General features: G+C 39.8%; 1 protein-coding gene across 2 annotated transcripts; it reads left to right on the top strand.

Annotated features, from left to right (window-relative positions):
• Positions 1 to 828: 828 nt before the first annotated feature.
• On the top strand, positions 829 to 17,868 carry LOC115822425 (AP-1 complex subunit sigma-2). 2 transcript variants are annotated; one of them, XM_030786271.1, is made up of 6 exons: positions 829 to 900; positions 2,033 to 2,211; positions 8,474 to 8,582; positions 8,742 to 8,879; positions 9,860 to 9,890; positions 16,094 to 16,146. In XM_030786271.1, exons 2-6 carry the CDS (start codon positions 2,033 to 2,035, stop codon positions 16,144 to 16,146), a joined length of 510 nt encoding a protein of 169 aa, XP_030642131.1. In that variant the 5' UTR covers positions 829 to 900. The 2 variants fall into 2 exon arrangements, with proteins under 2 accessions (XP_030642131.1, XP_030642132.1); XM_030786272.1 differs by lacking the exons at positions 9,860 to 9,890; positions 16,094 to 16,146 and adding an exon at positions 17,505 to 17,868.
• The last annotated feature ends 1,895 nt before the right edge of the window (positions 17,869 to 19,763 follow it).

The raw sequence follows: 19,763 nt of genomic DNA, 5'->3' as shown, positions 1-19,763 counted from the left end.
ATATATTAAGACAGCAGCAGATGTAGTTGTGGTATTGAGTTAGTAATTTACATAATGACTTTCAGGCACAGGGGCCTGGGCTGCTCTGATGAGGCTCTTTTGCTCATGCATTAGTGAAACAGCCAAGAATCATAAGAGGACATAAATCACTAACTTTCACGCAATTTACTGGAGTCATTATCATTTGGGGAGGAGTAATTGGTATGACAATGAGCACAACCAGAGGCTTTGCTGAACTAACCAGAGACTTTACTGAACTAAACAGGTCAAAAGGTCAAAAACAGACGTTTTTCATCAGCAGCAACACCATCTGACATCATCCAATATACTGTATATGGAAAGTGACTAGTAGCTGATACTTTGTTTACTTTAGGATTGTGTTACGTATTACAAATCAGAATATTTGTTTCATAAGCTCATTCTATGCAATGGTATACAGAGCAAACTCTGCATCTTATTTTATGGTATCAACTGTCTACTTTAAGATAGTTGTAAACTACTGTGAATGGGGCCGACATTCAGGGTGACCTTGTGATGTTTTAGTATTTTCTGGTCGACTGCTAGTCTCAAATTCCGACTATTATGCTTCAGACAACATTACTACAAGAATGGCAGTGGAAGTGATGACTGGCGTGAGTTCAAACCAAACAAAAAATTCACAACGGAGTAGGCGGGGATAATGGCATGACTAGTCCAATGAAAAAACGTTGATATGAATCCTCAATCCAATGAGGGAGTAGCAGTCAGCTGACAGCTCTATGCTACGCATCTTTCTCACACAAAACCAGGGGGGAGCTAGAGACGGGGTTATACTGTGAATACTGAACTTAGTGATTACGGTGAACACGCACCAGGGCATGCCCGTTATTTTTTGAGAGGAAATCTAATTCAAGGACTAAGGTACGTTTTAATCGCCTTTTGAGTTATTTTTCAAGACGTGTCTGACATTTAAATACTTCAAATTGTCACCAAATGCCGCTATGTACTATCAAAAGTGTAAATCTAGCATTAACGTTACTCCTGGCGCTAGCCATCTAACGTTAGCCAAAACATTACAACAGTAGGAGCTAAACGTTACTGTGCTGCCATTCTACAGCACTCTAAGGTTTTCTCAACTCAGTTAAAAAAAAGAAAGAAAGAAATGAACAACGACAAAATGTCAATGTCATTCATTCCTTTTTGCCCTAAATATCTGCCATGTGACAAATTCTGTGAGAATCGTATTTCTTATCTCATTTGTTGACAATCTACCTTCTGTCATTAATTTTTAATTCATGTTATTTTTTGAATATGCGAATGAAATGTTTTCTTTCCCTTACACGAGCGCAGTCGTTTCGTCTGTTCCAAGGAACACACGCTATGTGTAGAGTCCGCAATGTTGTCTTCTACACACAACTTAGGCTCAAATCATTCAGTCTGCTTGAGCACTCCCAAGCCACGGCGGGGTGCAAGCCTATTACATTTAATTACGATTCATGTAGCGTCCAGTTCAGTGTTTTAACACAATGCGTCGGGTCTGTATTAGTTTACTTACAGGCTAAATGTACCTGTTGGGCAACATGAAGAGAATAAACAAGCATATCCTTCTGTGTTTTCTTCGGCAGACTTTCACTTCCAAGGTGGACATGCTCTTATTTAATTACTGGTTTACGTTGATCACTTCCTTGTGGATATTAAGTTGTATGTTTTTCTGGATAGGTTCAAGTGTACTCGACTGGAGTTGTCAATTGGTTTACATGTTCGACCGATCATAATCTTGTTTCTCAACAATCCCCTTGTGCTCCGCCCCAATTCTCCTCCCTCCTCTCTCTCTCTCTCTCTCTCTCTCTCTCTCTCTCTCTCTCTCTGTCTCAGCCAGTTCTTCATTTTTTGTCCTTTTGTGATAAAATCTTGAATTGCAGTCTTAAATCTCTCTCACTCTCTCTCTCTTTCTCTCTCTCTCTCTTCCGTTGTTTTCCTTCTTTTCTGCTATAGATTATATCATTTACCACCTACTCCTCCCTTGTTATTCATCTGGGTTTTTTTCCCTTAGATGCAGTTTATGCTGCTGTTCAGTCGACAGGGAAAGCTGAGGTTGCAGAAATGGTATGTACCCCTGTCAGACAAGGAGAAGAAGAAGATCACCAGGGAGCTGGTGCAGATGGTGCTGGCCCGCAAGCCCAAGATGTGTAGCTTCCTAGAGTGGAGGGACCTCAAGATTGTTTATAAAAGGTTGGTAAGGGAAAGATGCCCATCTCACTACAGACTGCAAAATGATCAGATTTTAATCTCCAAGAACTTCATGTGAACTTTACCTTCATTGTTATTAGTCATCTCTGTGGAGAAAAAAAAGGTGTCCCCAAGTATTGTGTCTATAAGACAACCTCTTATCACAAGATGTCTATAATCAGATCATTACATGGCTAGGTGAATATGCCGTTCATTTCACTGTGACTATCCTGTCACAATGCCATGAAGCATTGTGACCTCATGCTCATATTGAGGCCTGCAGAGGTCATTTTTTATTAGTTTGGAATTAGAGTTTAAGCCTCGCTGAATCTTTCAGAAGGTACTTCATTATGTTGAATGCCTTAAGCTGTTATATGTGCAAGGCTAGTCATTATCAGAGAATTAACTTAAGTAACCACATGCAGATGAAGCACCCTCAGACTGCTGGTGGAAAAAGGAAAAAAAAAAGAGAAAATAAACATTTATACTCTTGTCTCATTACCCTCAGTCGGCATGACAAACTGCATGACCTGTAAATGTGGGCTCAGGCACCATGACCCAAAACACAGCTGTACCACCTGGAACCTGTTCGGCTGACTGATCATTGACCTCACTCTTAGAGGCAATAACAATGCACAAACTTCTGCTAGCAGCCAAATTTGTCACTAGAGTGCCTGTAGTATGTCACACTCTCACAGTGCACATATCTACCTTCGTGTGTCTGTTTCCCACGGGTTCCTTTCTGTGGCATGTTTTCTGTGTTTTACCCGCGATAAGAAACAGGAGGGATAGGTGTTGTACTTGGCTTTGACTTTATGAGGAATTTAGTTAGGTGCGGGGGTCACTGAGTGAGAGTGGACATGACTTGGACATGAAGGATTTCTTTTTTTTGTTTTTTGGTCTTTATCAACAACACTGCTCACATGCAGAATCTCTGCTGGTGGCTGACTCACCACAAAAGATCAAGGCCACATACCTTGGGTGATTATTGCAGATTAACGCTGACCACTCAAAGGGCCGACAGAAAATTCCTGAGTTTGTTCCTTGCTACATGGATGTGTTTGTTTGATGTGTTGAGTAATGTTAGTGTTTGTCTATATAAACTGTGTTTGAGAGAGAAATTCTGGTGGGATTTGCCTTAGTAGGCATGTGTGTTGACAGGACCAAACTGTTAATTGTTACAGATTCTTATATACTCTTTCCCTGCTTTATGAATCTAACATGCTGCGGAAGAAAAGCCTTGTAAGGCAAATCCTCGTTATTCAAAAATGTCATCACCATTAGTCTGAATGGGGGAGAATTTTGTGCATTCCTGAGCCCAAACTGACACCTGGTTATGCTAAAACAAGCTTAAATCCACATGAAAAGCATGCAGTTACTTCATAGGATAACAGAACTTATCATAACACAAGCTAACAACCTGTTTTCCCCTCATTAGTTAGGTTGTAATATGGCTGTTTGTCTGCTATTGTTAAGCTCTATTACACACAGTAAACTACACTTACGACACTAACAAACACATTAGTATGATAGTCAATTTCATATTAGCCTTTAATACAAACAAAAAATAAATATTACAGTAAATACAAAGAAGTCAATGAAAAGAATGCAAATGATATCTCACTCGCTGAACAAGTTTACATTGTATGGGAGGATGAAAAGAGGAGGTGAGGGAGACTGTGATGAGTCACTGGCTATGTTATGCCGAGTTTTTCATCAATCCAAATTCATTCGTTCCGACTGAGGATCCTGAATGAGCTATTTATATGTACCTTAAACACTGCAATCCATTTAAAGTGTCTGTTTACATGTACAATGCATGTAATCCGAAAAGAAGCTTTTAGTGTCAACGTTACCAAACCCATGAAAAGCCAGTCCTGTTAACATAGAAGCAGCGTAAGTTCAGCATGTTAGCGTTGCTTACAGTTGTACTTTTCAGGCTCATAACACTTCTTAAAATACAGTACAGAGGACATAACAAAATGTGCTTTATGTGCAGTTACTGAATATTACTAAGTTAGAAGAATTAGTATCCTACAGTGATGAAATCTCTAAAGAAACCATAGTTGGATAAACCATGCCCCCTTCTCCACCCCTAACCCTAACCCTAACCCCAACTCCTGCAACAATTTACCAGTACAACCCTCTCTGCTCCCCCAGTGTTGAACTGAGTTGTTAGTTGAAAAATATATGCTGTTGAAATACTTTAAAGGTATGTTTTTAATTTATTAACATTGTAATCCTAATCATTAAGGAAGTTGTCTGAATATTTTTTTTCTTTTGATAAAAGTTAGTTTTTAGATATAAAGCACCTCATGAACCTCACTTGTAAGTCACTCACATGCCACCCTGCCCACTCACAAAGATATCTCCAGGTCTCCTGCGCCTATCAACTTCATTCAGTAATTTCTTGTAACTCCAGTTTCTTCAGGATATTCGCTTAAATTTTCACCTTGACAGACTAAATACAACGTGCAAAAATAACAAGCTCCCCACTCACTGGCGCTACCTCAACACTAGAACAAATGCACGCACCTCCCTCAGACAAGCACGCCGATGCAACTGCTCAACTAACAACGAAACTGAACATATCAGGTTCATTCAGAGTTTACCAGGGCACTATGTAAGAGTGCTGCTTTGCATCTATGAGACTATGTATCCTTATTAATGTATTTTCTTGAGAATACGCAAAATGGCGTGTACATCCATCGTGTTGGACTGACCTGACCAGATTTGTGCGGATTAATAGAATATAGGCCTAATACTGTGCCACTGGGAAAGCGTGATTGTGATGGCAGCTTCTAGCTTTTTTTAGTTAACCTTCCTTCATGGATGATGGGTTGCTCAATGTACATATTAATGTATTCATTCTCACTGTGATGGATAGCTGATAGGTCATTTAGGTAAAAGCATCTTGGTAATTGTTTGACAATTGACGTCATTTATTATCAGCCTAAACTGAAGACGTTGCACTGATTAAAAGAAATGATGTCACATCCATCAGATTTCAGGGGGAGCTGTCTTTGCAGAGCTTTGATTCAGGTGATATGTGACCTACAATTCTCCCAAATATTCAGAGGGCTTTCTTTCTTTTTAATGAGATGTAATTCAGCAATATGTGACTGTACATCTGCTAGTGTTGAACATCTGCTCAGAAGTTTCAACATGAGGAACATGATGCATTCATTTGTTCAGTTTTGTTTTCTAATATTGGTGTGTTTGATTGTTAATTAGATGACTAGACTTGTCGCTGTTCCAAACTACACATTGTTTACTGTACTTCTACAGTGTCCAAACCTTTGCTTCTTATTCAAGACTTAACACACACGCGCGCGCACACACTATGTCATACTAGGGGTCAGCTGATCATGTTCTAAAGCAGTGATGAACATCCAGCTGACAGATGACTGATACTGCAGTAAACACTTGGACTCATCAGACTCAACATTATCGCTGTGGATTACTGGATTATACAGTAGGGTGTATGCCCAGTTCTGCAATGAAATTTTCTGGTACATGTCATTTCATTTCACGTTTCTCTCAGTCTTCTCCTGGAACACATACTAAATAAGGCTTGCACCTCCTTGGTGATCCATTTTTCCATTGGTTTTGGTGTGTTCTGGTTTTCCATTTTGTTAAAACTCACTTCTAAAAATGTAGGTATTACTACTATGTCTTGTTGGCTACATGCAGGCATGTAAAAATAGCTGTTGATATCATTAGTCATTCTGTGAAGCTTATAGTCGGCCAATCAGTGATGTTCAGTATCATAAGCCCCACCCAAATAGTTCTTGAATTGTTGAAAAGTACCTACTCTGGATTAGGAACTAAAAAACTGAAACTATAGTTCAGGGACCAAAATTGGCTGGGGTTCCTCTGTTGGAAAAGGGGGTAAAGTTCCTGACTTCCTGAAAAAGTTACTGTGGTGGAAAATCACGAATTTGCTTCACTTGCATGAAGTGAGTCAGATATTAGTTAAGGGCCTTTCTTTACAAAGAGCAAACAAAGCCTTGTCATCACTGGAAAAAAAACTTGCCCTTCTGCTGCAAACATCAAAGCATTCATGGAAAGATTAAAACTTAGAGAGAGCAGTCTGTAAGTGGTGGCTTAATGGACAAAGAACAAGAGGATTCTCATAAATTAATTAAATGGACTCTCAGATGGAAAAGATGGTTACTCCATGTGTTACTGAGATGCAGACTTGTGTGTTTGAAAAATCAGCACACATTCAGTAAAAATCTAATTGCTACAATGATAAACTTGTGGAAAGTGGCCCATGAGATAACATATTTAGTTTGATAATTGCTAAATATACTTTGGGACAGCTCATGTTCAGTGGGACAATTTTGAGACAAGAAAAACAAAAGTGGCCTGGTCACACTCCACTTAATATGTTTACCAAGTTTCAGATGTTTTGCTAAGTGGAATAGAGTGAGCAGAGGAACAGTCCTGGTGGACTACATAGTCATCCTCTGTTTTTGACACTGAACCCTGTTAATTCTTCAGAGTGGTTGGAGAACCGCAGTTGTGTCAAAATTTTAGTGAAGCAAGTGAAAGTTTGATGTCTCATTCCTCTCTAAGCCTCTGGCAGGTGTTGGAAATTCAGTGATGGATGGACCAACTGCATAGATTTTTGAGTCCCATCAATCTAGGCCAGTGCAGTGCCTTCCTTCTCCCCAAACTGGAAGCCAAAACACAGTATCTGTAATACAGACATGAAGGCATTACAATTGTTCCATTTAAGATCACAATCTTTGACATAAACTGAGTGGGATTTCATGAAGAATTGACAACATTTTCAATTAACACAGTGTTCTCAAGTCATTAAGTATAGGTCAGGTTTTGTGGGTTTTGTCAGAGACAATACATAACAAGGATCAGGTGACACAGTTCCTCTAAAGACCAAGAATGCTCCAATGAATTTTGCAGATGTCAACCTGTCCCCTTATCTTGTAATCGAAAAGAGCAGATGTTTCCTGCTGACGCCCCCAGAATTTGAGTTTTTGTATGGTTCTTCACTGATGTGCAAGCTTATAGCATCTGAGCCCCCATCAGGGTTTTCCACAACCTCTACTGTGTGTGCAGTGGTCAAAGCCAACATCAAATGTTGTACGAGTGCCTGTTGGTTGAGATACACGCATGCATTCAAAGAAACACACTGTGTACACAGTCCATCCAAACATGAATGCTGTCTGTCCACAGATGTTCTGACAATTTTAAACTGTCAGAATCCTTAGACGTTGGCATGCAGTTCAACACAGTAGTTTAATTACCATTTGCTGGCCTCATTTTTGCCATGAAAATGTGTGCATAGTTATGTTCTGGATAAAAGTAAAATGCCTGCGTAAATTATAAATAAACTTTGTGCATAAATTATAAATATCTTGAGGGTGATTATGAGCCTTACTCACTGTATGGGGCTAACAGATAAAAGTCTGGGCACAGACACACAGAATGAGAAGCAGTGGGGGTGGATTAGTAACCTGCTCTTTGGAGCATGAAGAGGGAGGGAGAGATAGAGGGATGGAGGTGTGACAGTTTTGAAAGAGGGTGAGGGTGAGTTTTGGAGTAACAAGAAAGAGGAATATGTTAAACCGGCTCTTTTGAATGTAAGAGAAAAACATGAAAGTGCATGGATGAAGGGGCAGAGGAAAGTAGACAAAAAAATGAAAGAGGAAAACGGAGGAAACTCAAAGACAAAATATAATAGAATAGCTTATGAACAGTTTTAGGAGAGTTTGTAACTGCGTTAATAGTTTTAGCTGCTGGTTGGTTTTGCACTGAGAGCACTGACTGAAAAGATGAAGCTATGGAAATGTAATGGTCCTGAGTAAATTTGCAGCCATGAGTAAATAGAGTTTTGTTGCATGAATACAGTCAGAACATCGAGCAGACATAGTTTTAGGCTTTTTTTTTCCCCAAGCCGACTTCATCTTGTTCAGTTTTGAATTTGCTCTCCTGGGCTCTGTTCAAGTTCCTGTTCAGTTTTGAATTTGTTCCCCTGAATTTTATTTTATTTTGAATTTCAAATTTAAACCCATTTTAAATTTGAATTTCCAAAATGTGCAATTTCATGTCCAAACAGCATGATCACCAACTCTGAAAACAGTCATAACAAGGGTTTGTGAAAAACAGATCTTTATACTGCAGGTTGTATCAAAAACTGAAAATGAAAGAAAAGAAAAAAAAAAACCCAAAAACTAGTGGCAGATGCTATGGTTCCTCGAGTCAGATTTGTTCTGGTTGTGCATGTGTTCTGTTCCAGGTATGCTAGCCTGTATTTTTGCTGTGCCATTGAGGACCAGGACAATGAGCTGATCACACTGGAAATCATCCACCGATATGTGGAGCTCCTGGACAAGTACTTTGGCAGTGTACGTTACTTTGCGCACACGGCTTATTCTTCATGCTCTCCAGACCACTTACAGGACATACACATACTAGACTAACACATATCTTATTTAAGCATATATATCTGTGCGTTCTTTTGCTCCTAATGTGATACTAAGATAGTCTTGCCCTCCTTCCCACAGGTGTGCGAGCTAGACATTATCTTTAACTTTGAGAAGGCTTACTTCATTCTGGACGAGTTCTTGTTGGGAGGGGAGGCACAGGAGACTTCCAAGAAGAACGTCCTGAAGGCAATCGAACAGGCTGACCTACTGCAGGAGGTAAAAAGTCACATTCCTCTGCTTTTTCGCTTCCCATCTAATTTCCCATTTACCAAATAGTGAGATCTGACCAGTACCAATATTTCCTACTGAAGTTGATTGTAAAAAGGTCTGATTTACAGTCAAACACTTGAACAGCTTCAATTGATAACCAGTTCAAGCAAGTTCCCCCTTTAAAATGTCATTTTGTGCAATCTTTCTCCTTTCCCTCCCTCTCAGTTACTTACTACCTCTCGCTGATCTCAGGGTTCTAGGTAGAATTGTAGACTATGTGAGCAGATTTTTAATTTTTGCATTTGTGCTCACTGATAGGCCCAGAGGACTTTATTTTAATAACTTTCATCTTTCATCTTTCCGCTCTGGACAACTCAGGGAGCCATTTCCTATTCAGATTTATTGTCAAATTCACCCAAGATTTGCCAGTACCAATTTGCTGCATCCTATGCAATATACAGGCAACAGTGTATATGCCATATATAGTCAAACAATGCAGTCTAATTGTTGTGTAAGCTTTTTTTTTACCCTTTTGAATCCTTTTGCAAATACAGGGCAGACAGTATGCCTGAAAAGGGGCAAACTGACGTGACTGACAGAAATCTTTATGTGGAACAAATGCCTATTCCTCACAAGATCACTGGCTTTTACAGCCCCTCATCTAGTGTCCTCTCGGGTGGAATCAATCACAGAAATGCATATTATTGTTAGCGCAATGCGGGAGAGCAGTATCTCAGCCTTGCAATTACTGCTGCTGACATTTCAGTGTTTTGCTGGGTTTTTCTTTTTTCATTCATCTTTTTAGATCTTTTTTTTTGACCTTGTTGTGATTTGTCATGCAGCTTAGTGTTGTTCTGTTCCCTCTCTTTTGACTCTCATTTGATTTGAAATGTTTTTGATTCTCTTTCCTTCCCTTACTGTCTCTTTCTATTTCTCTTTCTTTCTCTTTCTCTTCACCTCTTTCACACTCTACTTAAAATTTGCAGAATCTTGATTTTCAGATTCGCCTCTTCCCAGGTACAGTTCAATTAGCTTTCATTAGGAAACTCCATCATTACTGTAGCGCCTAGACTCAGTCTCCATGTAGTCATCAAACAATTATTGAATCTGTCTGAGAGTTAAGGATGTCCACATGCCAGTGACAGCTTAAGTACTCCAGTGTACTGGAGTGTCCTCTGCACTCCAGTGTGTAACTGCACAAGTACACATAATCAGCCGTATCACACACATAATTCATTATTGAAGCATTTATACAGCAACTGGCATGAGGTATTCCTTACAGACAACTGTATTATATTTACACTAAATAAGTTAGCAAATAAAATAGCAAAGTAAACAAATACTAACAAGTAACGGGGAGTAAGCGGCAGGTCTCTTTGTGAGACTCATTAGATCACCTGTTCACTGTGGAGGTTAGTCACAAGATCAAAGATCCATGGTTAGTGTGGTTAGTAGCTAACACTTAAAGATCTGCATCAACTGTAGTGGAAAATATTGTAGTGTTTATATTGTATATGTAGTGTTTATATTTCACCCATAAGCATAATATTACACCCATGTGTGCTAGAAATTAAAATGTAAAAGCTTTCTAGCCAGACATTGCGTGTAGATGCCTCATGTGCTGCTCTGGTCAGCATCAGTGCAGAGTAAATAGCAGAAAGGCTTTAAAGCCACTGCACTGAGCTGGAGTGGTGTCCCTGTGTCCTCTTTGTCATCCATTCAAACACCCTTGTGTGGTCCTGAGGGGATTTCACTAGGAACCTTTTGAGATGGGGGCCAGGGAAAAACAAAGTCGCACTGTCACGTGACCGCACACTGAGACATTGGCCAAATGTGTTCCCTAGTGAGAGTGTAATGGCCGAGATGACTACAGGGAAAAAACCCTTGAATTTGGCTATGCTATATGTCCCTTATAAGGGACCTGCTCAGTTCTGTGTACCTTCATATGCATATGTTTGGGAATACCCAGTTTAAATTGTAAGTTTCAGTAGATCACTGTAAACAGAAGCTGTCGACAACCTCTTCCATGATCTCTTTCAATGAAATGTAATAGATATTTAATATTTATATCCATTAGAAATTCAAAATAATAAAACTAAATATGAATATGGCACATGAAGAAAAGCTCTTTTAAAGGAACATTGATTCAACTTTGCAGAACGATATTGATCTTTGCGTCATGCAGATGTTTGGACAGCGTCTATTCACTCATGGAGGATTTGAAAAATACATGATGACTAGGCATGCACACATTTTTCCACAAAAGCGCCAGTGTTCACAGCTTTTCTTTTTTTCTTTTTAAGAGTGTGTCTTCTGTGAAGCTTAACTTCTGTTTTGTTCAGCCTGCCATAGGAAAGACTTTTGAAGAACCCTGTCTTCACATTAACAGGGTTTTTTTTTTTTATTGTTATGCAGCCCACATTTGGGAATATTTTGTCTGTCATACAAGTTCACCGAAAAAAAGTGTTAGTGCTATGCTAGTCACATCTTTAACAGTAGCTAGTTTTTTATTCTTAAAAGTAGCTAGTTCACATTCTTAAAAATAGCTGTGCTGTCATGCCACTCTGTAACGGTTACTTAACCCTATGAGAGAATCAGTGTCTGGCATTATGTGGATATTGGGGCTTTGAAAGAAAAATGGCTGGGGCGAAGATTACTAAAAGCAAAAACAGATCTACAGTTTTGTGTTGTGAGAGGACACATTTAATCACCAGCCAGATTGTGTTTAAAAGCCATTCATTAATGCATAGTATTTATCTCTTAATGTCAGTTGTGTATGAAAACAGCGTTTTAGAAGCAAGTGTAAAGAAATTTGGGGAACTGTGGTCATATTCACAAGACTGAGTGTTTACTGTTATTTCTCTTCTGTTTTTTCCCATCATCAAATGGCTTTTGTCAACAGCTAAACCGCAGAGGTCTCCCTTACTGTCTCATCAGAACGATACCCTTTGCATTGTAGCTAATTTTGTATTTGCTCATAGTCCATAGTTCACAGCTAGTAGATGAAGAGTTCAACAGTTTAGCTCTAGTTTACTAGCGTTGTTTAGTCACGATTTCTTAAAGGTTACCATTTTTGTCCTGTGGAGAACCACAAAGACCCTCACGCTCGCGAACTGGATTCCCAGGGACGGATTCTGATTAGCTGGGTTTTGTGTCTGTAGAGCCAGAGCGAGGACTGGGGCGGTTTGGCTAATGAAGAGATCTTATAAAAGAGGCTGCAGTCTCCCAGTCTGCTGAAGCTCTGTTGGTAATTACTGGACTTGCCTGGTTTTAGTGAGACTGCATGGGTTTTCCAGAGTGCTATGGACTAATAGAGCATGATCCACACATACAGTAGTGACTCTGAGGGGGCCTGTAAATCTGAGCTAACGATGTTAGCTCTGTGCCTTGATACAGGGTTTAATGCATTAAGCCATGTTAAGCTTTTTCCTTTAAAGGACATGTGTGGGGAAGAAAACACTTAAGAAAAATATTATTGCTTTGTAATTGGATTACCGTTGCATTCTTTTGGTAGAAGACGAGTGTAACCCGAAAAGAAATTGAAATAAACAGAGATTGGAGACTTTGGAGATATTTTTCCTCCTGATAAACTTCAGAATAGATGAAGGCATTTAACATGTTTGTGATTCTGGTTTGGATCACCTTTTCATTCCATCTGTAATATATGATGTTTAGTGAACACCTACACTGGTATACATATTAAGCATTTTTCCTATGTTAAGTGTTTTTTAGAATGTTCCTGTTAGGAGACAGTTTGGCTTGGCTTAATTCAAAATAAATATAAAACCAAGATGGCTTGAAAATAAGACCTGCTCATAAGTGAAAAAGTTCACTTACCTTAGTTCATATTGTTAAAGCTCCAAATTGTAGTTGTTAAAAAAACCATAATCCATAATCAAGTGGCAAATAACATAGTAATAAATATTGCCCCCCCTCATGGTCACTTATGATGACAACACCCAATAAGGGTGCTGTGGTTACTGCTTACTGAGAACTGACATGGATTAAAAAAATGCAAAAGAATTGCTCTTTGCTCTTGGTGTTCAGGACAGTGTTCTTTTCTTCTTTCTTTTCTTTTCTTTTCTTTCACATGGCAACAGTAGGAGAAGGCCTTGCCTAAGTCCATCTGCTTTCACTGTTTGTGATGGGCATCTTTGAGTCAAATAGGAAACAGCACGTCTCAGGGGCATAATGACATTGACACTGATAGTTAAAAATTCATCTCTCTGTTTTGAGTTGCCCCATCTGAAATGCATGAAGTAATTTGCAGTCTCATAGGATAGCTGATTGTCCACCATCTCTGTGAGTCTCTTGAGTCTCTCCCAGTTGCTTTAGGCCTAATTGAAGTGAAATTTGGGCCGATGCCTCTCACCGTTATTGACTTCTGTGTACTTATCCAGAGTGACTTTCAAAAGTGCATGTACTGCAGATTATTGGTGAAATAGAGTAATTGCAGGTATATGCAGGCACAATTTTCCAGAGGTAAATCATTATTTATTTATGTGTGCTACACAGCAAACAAAATAACTGCAAAGAAAATGCAATCAGTGGAAGGCAATTACAGGGAACAGCTAGTGAGGTGAGTCCACAGGGGCTTAGGCAGTGGAATGTATCAGATCTGAATGGTTGCAAGAATATGTACTCCCCCACTAGGATCTAACAGGGCCTTGAAGTCCTGCAGTTCTGATGAATGCTGTTTAATTCTGCATGTAACTGGTCACCAGTTGTGAGATCTGAACTGTGTAGTGATGTGAGAGAATTTTGCCGGGTCATGTGGCCATCTCTGTCATGCATTGTAGGGGAGTCATGCCACGTGCCTTTATCCCTGCACATGGGGAATTGTCCAGTTTGGAGATCATCAGTCATCTGTGACCTGAATAAAGAGGTGGTGGTGAGGTTGGCCCTGTACCAGAGATAGGGAGGAGTTCAACTGGTTGTAAAAAACAACAAGGTTATGGGCACTGCTACAGCTTAGTTTTGTGCATTTGATGGAGAGAGGAGATATATATGGATCTGTAGTCTCTAAGGTCTAGAGAAGTCCAGAGTGCACTTATGAATGAGAACAGTATCATTCTGCTGATGAGACAGGAGTGGAGATTGGACTGTAAGAAGACTGATCATTAAATGATTGTGAGAATGGACTTCATCACTGGTTAATGGCTGAATAAATTGCAAATGTCAGAGACCGTCTCTTCAGAGTAGTACAGTAATGATTTACTTGAGAGAAGCCCTGTGGGGATGGTAGGGGTTGATGGTGAACAGCTTGGAGTTGGAGGTGTTTGTATTGGATTTAGAATGGAAGTTGGTCAGTTTGACAGCCGTGACATACGAGGAGGGTGCTTGGAGTGAAATGTGGTACTGGGTCAACTCAGTGAGTGAGTTGGATGTTCCCCTTAATGCTAGGAGAACAGATCAGTCTGTACAGACTGTGTCCATCAGGGGTTGAGTTGGTCTGGAGACAAGAAGACAGTAAATCAAGACACCGTGAGAGGAGGGACTTTAAGCCTTGGAAGAGATATTATCAAAGGGGCGATAGTTTTAAGATACATGGTGAGTAGAGTAGGAAACTGCCTTGCAAACACCATGTCTGTTGGATTGCTGTCATTGTGGGGAAGGCAAGAAAGGTTGAACAGTGGCAGGACGCTTAGCCATATCTGGAGGGATAGTACGATTGCCAAGACGTGCCAGTGGGCTGCCTGCGCCCAAGACGGAGCCTGAAAGAGTCGCAGGTTCATCTAGGAAGCCTCCATGTAGTGCCGGATGGCAATAGAGAACAATAATACACAGTACACATGGGCATAGACAGTAACAGCCTTTGTTACAGCTACTTGACGGTTCCAGGTGCTATCTACAACAAATCCACCACAAATGGTTTAACAGAAGTGGATCATTCAAGGTGAACCAGGCTGGAGGCCTAGGACTCAGGGATGAATTCAGAGAAGCTGGTAATGTTTTATCAGCACAGGTTACAGGTTCAGTTATGCACTTCTTAAAGAGACACCTGTAGATCCAAGCTAGCAGTACATAATGGAACTACCTAACAGTAGATAATGGAATCAGATGAAATAAAAACAGCTCTAATTATAGCAAACAGATTGTGGCTGAGAAAGAATAAGTGAATACACAGCGTAATTCAACACAGTAAAGAAAGTCCAACCTGACAGCAGTATTGGAAGTGCTAATGAACAAATTCAACTGTCTGCATTCACTGCCAAAGAAAATAAATGTATTTTTTGTCATGCTGATTGCCTGTTGAGAGAGTGCGTTCTCACAGACCTGTAAGGTCTTATTATTAGCCTCATTACTATAGGGCCTTATTATTACTATATTAGCTTAATCATTCAGCCTGGCGAGTCATCAGAACAGTGAAATTTTGTCTGTGGCCTTTTTCTCTGACGGAATGTTCAGTGAAATCACAAAAGTATACAGTAGGACGAAACTAACTGTATCAGGAGAATCAGAAGAATTATTTTGTGTTACATGTCATGACCTCATAACACCACCAATAATGAATGTATTGTCACTTTAGTGGTTCCTCAAACTGCTGATTTTCCTTCGCCACAGTGCCGGGGGTATTTAAAAATAAGTGGATGTTCAGTCACGGACTGATTTTGAATAACTACGGGATAGGTGGGAATTAGTAAGAGGGCATTGCAAAAAAACTTGAGTTGAAACTTTGATGTTTCTGCCAAGAGAGCTGCGTCATGTGGTTTTATTAAAGGGGAGGGAGCAAAGGCATTGTGCAGGGAACTGAGAAGGAACTGTTTTAATTAGCCTTTATGTAACACTGTGTGTGTGACTGGGCATTCCTCTTATGATATGTAGCCCTGCGGTTCAATTATTATGTGTGGTGTGGGATGAACGGACAGTCCAGTGGTAGACTGCGTGTATATGTGTTTGACAAAGAGAGAGAGAGAGAGAGAGAGAGAGAGAGAGAGAGAAAGCAGGTAGAGACATAATTAAGAGGTAGAGAGAAAGAATGAGTTGTGCTTTTCTGTAGATTTAATGACAAACATGATACACTCCAGCAGTCTGGTGGAACAGTTTCAGCTATGTTGTGATAGTTGCTTAGTGGCAAGAGGAGCAGTCCAGAAACTGGTGCAGTTTTTGAGCATGGCATCTCTCAGTGTGTGCGTGTCTTTGAGTTAGGCACTTAACCTTTAGGTTACTCCAAAAATTGTAGAAACCTGATTGTTTGACATGCATGTTTGTCTCTGCAGGTGTGCTGAACCCCAGTATGTCAGCAGAATCCTCTGGTCTTTTCCAGAGCTAAACGTATGAGGGTGAATATATTGCTTTGTGTGTGTGTGTGATAAACCATTAACTCAAGTTAAAGAGTCCTTGAGTCCTTTAACTCAAATAGTGAACCACAAAAACCTAGCAAGACTCACTTTTGGTCCCAGTTAGATCAGTCTGTAGCCCTTTCCCTTTTGCTTTTACAGAGGTAAGAAGGCTGGAAAGAGATAAGAAATATGGTGATAGCTCCCTCTAGTTTCTGAGGGGGAAATGGACCCTCTACTATTGCATCAACCCATTTTAATTATTCACAATTTCTAGTAGAGGAATAGTTAAGGACTGCATTCCTACCTTGGGTGGGGATGAGTAAAATGTCATTGTCAGTTGAAACAGAATTTATTCCTTATCTCCTTTCAAGCCATTGATGGTAAAACTAAAAACAAGCCCTTTTTGTCTCATAGCATCCCCCCTGTGATAGAGACTTGTGCCATTTTGGATTTTGCCAAGTAGTTTGAAATCAATATGAAGTTCTCACCAAGGTCCCAGTGTTTGCAGCTCTGAAGTTCTCAAGCGTACAAAAGGCAACGCCACATACGGTTGACAGGGCTGTGCATAGTAAGGCTATCCAGAGAGAGCTGAACATTGAAGACAATGCACAAACTGTTAGTGTGAAGATGATGTGTATGACAGTGTAGGCTAAATAGAAGTGGGGTAAAGGTAATTTACATAATGTAACAGAAATTGTCAAAGGTTTGGAGGATTTCTTTTTTGTCTTTTGTGCCTGAATTTGAATCGCCTTTATGTTTTAAATTTTCACGTATGTAATGACAACGAACAAATACAGAGAATCTCATGGTAAAAAGGAATGAATTTTGGTCATGATGTTGAATGAGAACCTACAGTCAAAACTAAAAGAAAAACATAAAACAGCATGTTTGGGATGTATGGCAAAAGAATGGCAAGTCAAAGGAACATGCAAAGAATTTTTTTTTTCCCAAAGTTTGGGTGGTGAAGCTTAGTGAAAGAAAACGTGCGTGGTCTTTGTGACAGGCCGTAACTGCCCTGGTGAACAGTTCATTTGGGGCCATGGTAGGAATCACACGCACGTTAGTTCCACCAGGTCCCACTCCCAAACTTTGAAGCTCCATTGTTTGCCTGAAGTGAAGCTGCTCTTAGCACCCCTCCTGCTTGTGTCCCGATCCCCCACGTATTCTGAAGGTGTTTGTTCAGGTCTGCTGCCTTGCATCTCTCCTCCTTCACTCTAGGCTGTGGTAGGTTGGCTTCGTAGCCTGGCTCGCACTGTGACACTGTGATGCAAGCACTTTTTTATATGTGTCTCTGTGTTTGTGTGTGGATGTGTGTGTGTGGATGGGTTTGCGTGTGTCTCCCCCTCAGCCTCGACATGAGTACTTTAATGTGCCTGTGTATTAAGCTCCTGTGGCCGTTTTCTGCCGGCTGTCCATCACGCATGCCAAGCCCCTCCTCTCTCCACGGCTCTGCCTTGCCTGCGTCTCATCGACCTCTCAGCATCAGACATCTCAGAGCCTCCTGTCTCACCATCACTCCCTCCATGTATGTCGATGTCGTGTTCTACTTCACCACTGATCTCTCTCTCTTTTCTTTTTCCCCTCACGCTGTTTTGCACAAACACACTCCTCACTCTCATTGTCATGACTCTCACACGGTTCACCTCCATGGCTTTGGGAGAGAAGGTTGTGACACTGTCTGATTGTAGCCATTTTAGATTGCAGACTTTGCACTGTTTAGCTGTGACAAAATAAAATAACAAACAAATGTCAATTTATGTTTACTTTCAATATTCAGTGTTTAAGGGCATTTTGTTGAAACGAGAAAGAATTAGCTAAGGCTTAACCTGAAGCCATGGATTCCTCCAAGTGTTTTTTTTTTTTTTTTAAACCCTGTCGAGTTTCCACACATCTGGGCTATTTCTGAATCTAAGTTTCCCCAGTGGTACAAGAGGACACTCGTTCAAAACATGTTCAAGACATGTTCAAAACCCTGAATGCCTTTTATCATATTCTGGACATGTCGATGAGGATAGAAAGGTTCTATTCTGTAAGACAAGTAAAGGCATGTTTTGTCTGGTGAAATGGTTTTCTTCTGCTTTTTTTTCCGTTTGTTTTTTGTTTGGCTTTTTTTTTTTTGATTGAGAGAAATGAGAGGCAAGCATGAATGATAGCCAATAAATTTCACAGAATTCTGCACTGATATGTTGCTTCAAAAATATATTCTTTTGCAGTGCAGCAGACAGTAATTTCTGCTGTTTGTGATATTTCTGACTTCATTCATGCTCCGAAATCACTGAAGTATTACAGTAGTACAGTTTAGTACAAAACACCTTCACGTTTCTATTTAACTCATATACTCACTTTTAATATAACTAAGAGGATCTGCCTCTGCTGATTAACAGAATCTATAAAATATTACCACATTTACATATTCACAGATAAAACAAAGCTGTTAATTCATGCTCTAAACAAAAGTATTTATATAGACAAATGAATAACAATCATCAAGACTTGAGTTTCTGAATTCTGATTCCTGTCATTGCTTTGAACATTATAATAAATGTTCTAAAAACTACTGATAGCTGATTTTTAAATACAATGTAATTTTTTTCCATAAATGTCTGTTTACCCATAACAGTAGCTGGTACATCTATTTATTGTTTAGTATTGTTTTGTTAAGTAACAGAAATAAAATAATACAAATGCTAGTGATTTGTCTCCGAGTTTAAGACAATCACTTCTGTTTGAAGTGTTTGAACTTGATTTTCTTTGTTTCATGTTTTGGGACACTGCATGGGAACAGTGTTGGTGCACAGTGTATGCATGTTTCGTTTTCTTGCTCTCTGGCATAATCGCTGTAAACAGATATCTGTTTGATTTCCTCGCTCATAGACTCTAAATAAGATTGAGATCCCAAAACTCATTTGTTTTTTAATGAGCAGAATGATTGCCCATTTGGGAGAGGAATGCATCTCATGTGCAGCTGTGAGCAAAAAGGGGGGAGATTTCACCTCCTGTGCTTCCTTAAAATAATACAAACCCAACAGCATTTCCTGTGCTGTTGATTTTAATGCTTCTGACCGAGGTTTCAACTGTGCTGGCAGCCTCACAATGACTGGTTTCAGTGACCTAGGCTGAGACTCTTAACTGGGTGTTTTGTGTCATGAGCTGGCTGACTGCACTGTAGCAATGACCGATGATTCCTTGCTTAAGGATGGAGAACATAATGGAGAATGGCAAACTTAATACATCTGCCCTCAGGTAAAATAAAATGCTTTTGAGAAAGAGCAGAAATAACTGATCAAATGGTTACAATTCATGATCAGTTATGATTTTCATGACCCCGTTGAATACCTCTGAATACAGTTTAAACTGCTCCGGATACAGCTATTGGGGAGGGGGGGCTTTGAACATTAAGCCTGGTAATTCTGCATTAACATTTTCTGTGTAAATAATTCATCAAATTGAGTGTAATAACTCAACAAGAGTATCTTGTTCTACCCAGCTTAATGTGTTCACAGAATATGAGAAAATAAAAGACCATACACCAGGAAATAGTATGTGATGAATAAACAGTTTATTAAACAAGAGTATGAAATGGCTCGCAAACCTAATGGAATTTATG

This window comes from Chanos chanos, chromosome 10 (assembly GCF_902362185.1).
Source record: "Chanos chanos chromosome 10, fChaCha1.1, whole genome shotgun sequence".
Classification (NCBI taxonomy): domain Eukaryota; kingdom Metazoa; phylum Chordata; class Actinopteri; order Gonorynchiformes; family Chanidae; genus Chanos; species Chanos chanos.
The sequence above is the reverse complement of the archived record's forward strand: the minus strand, read 5'-3'. Positions and strand labels throughout refer to the sequence as shown.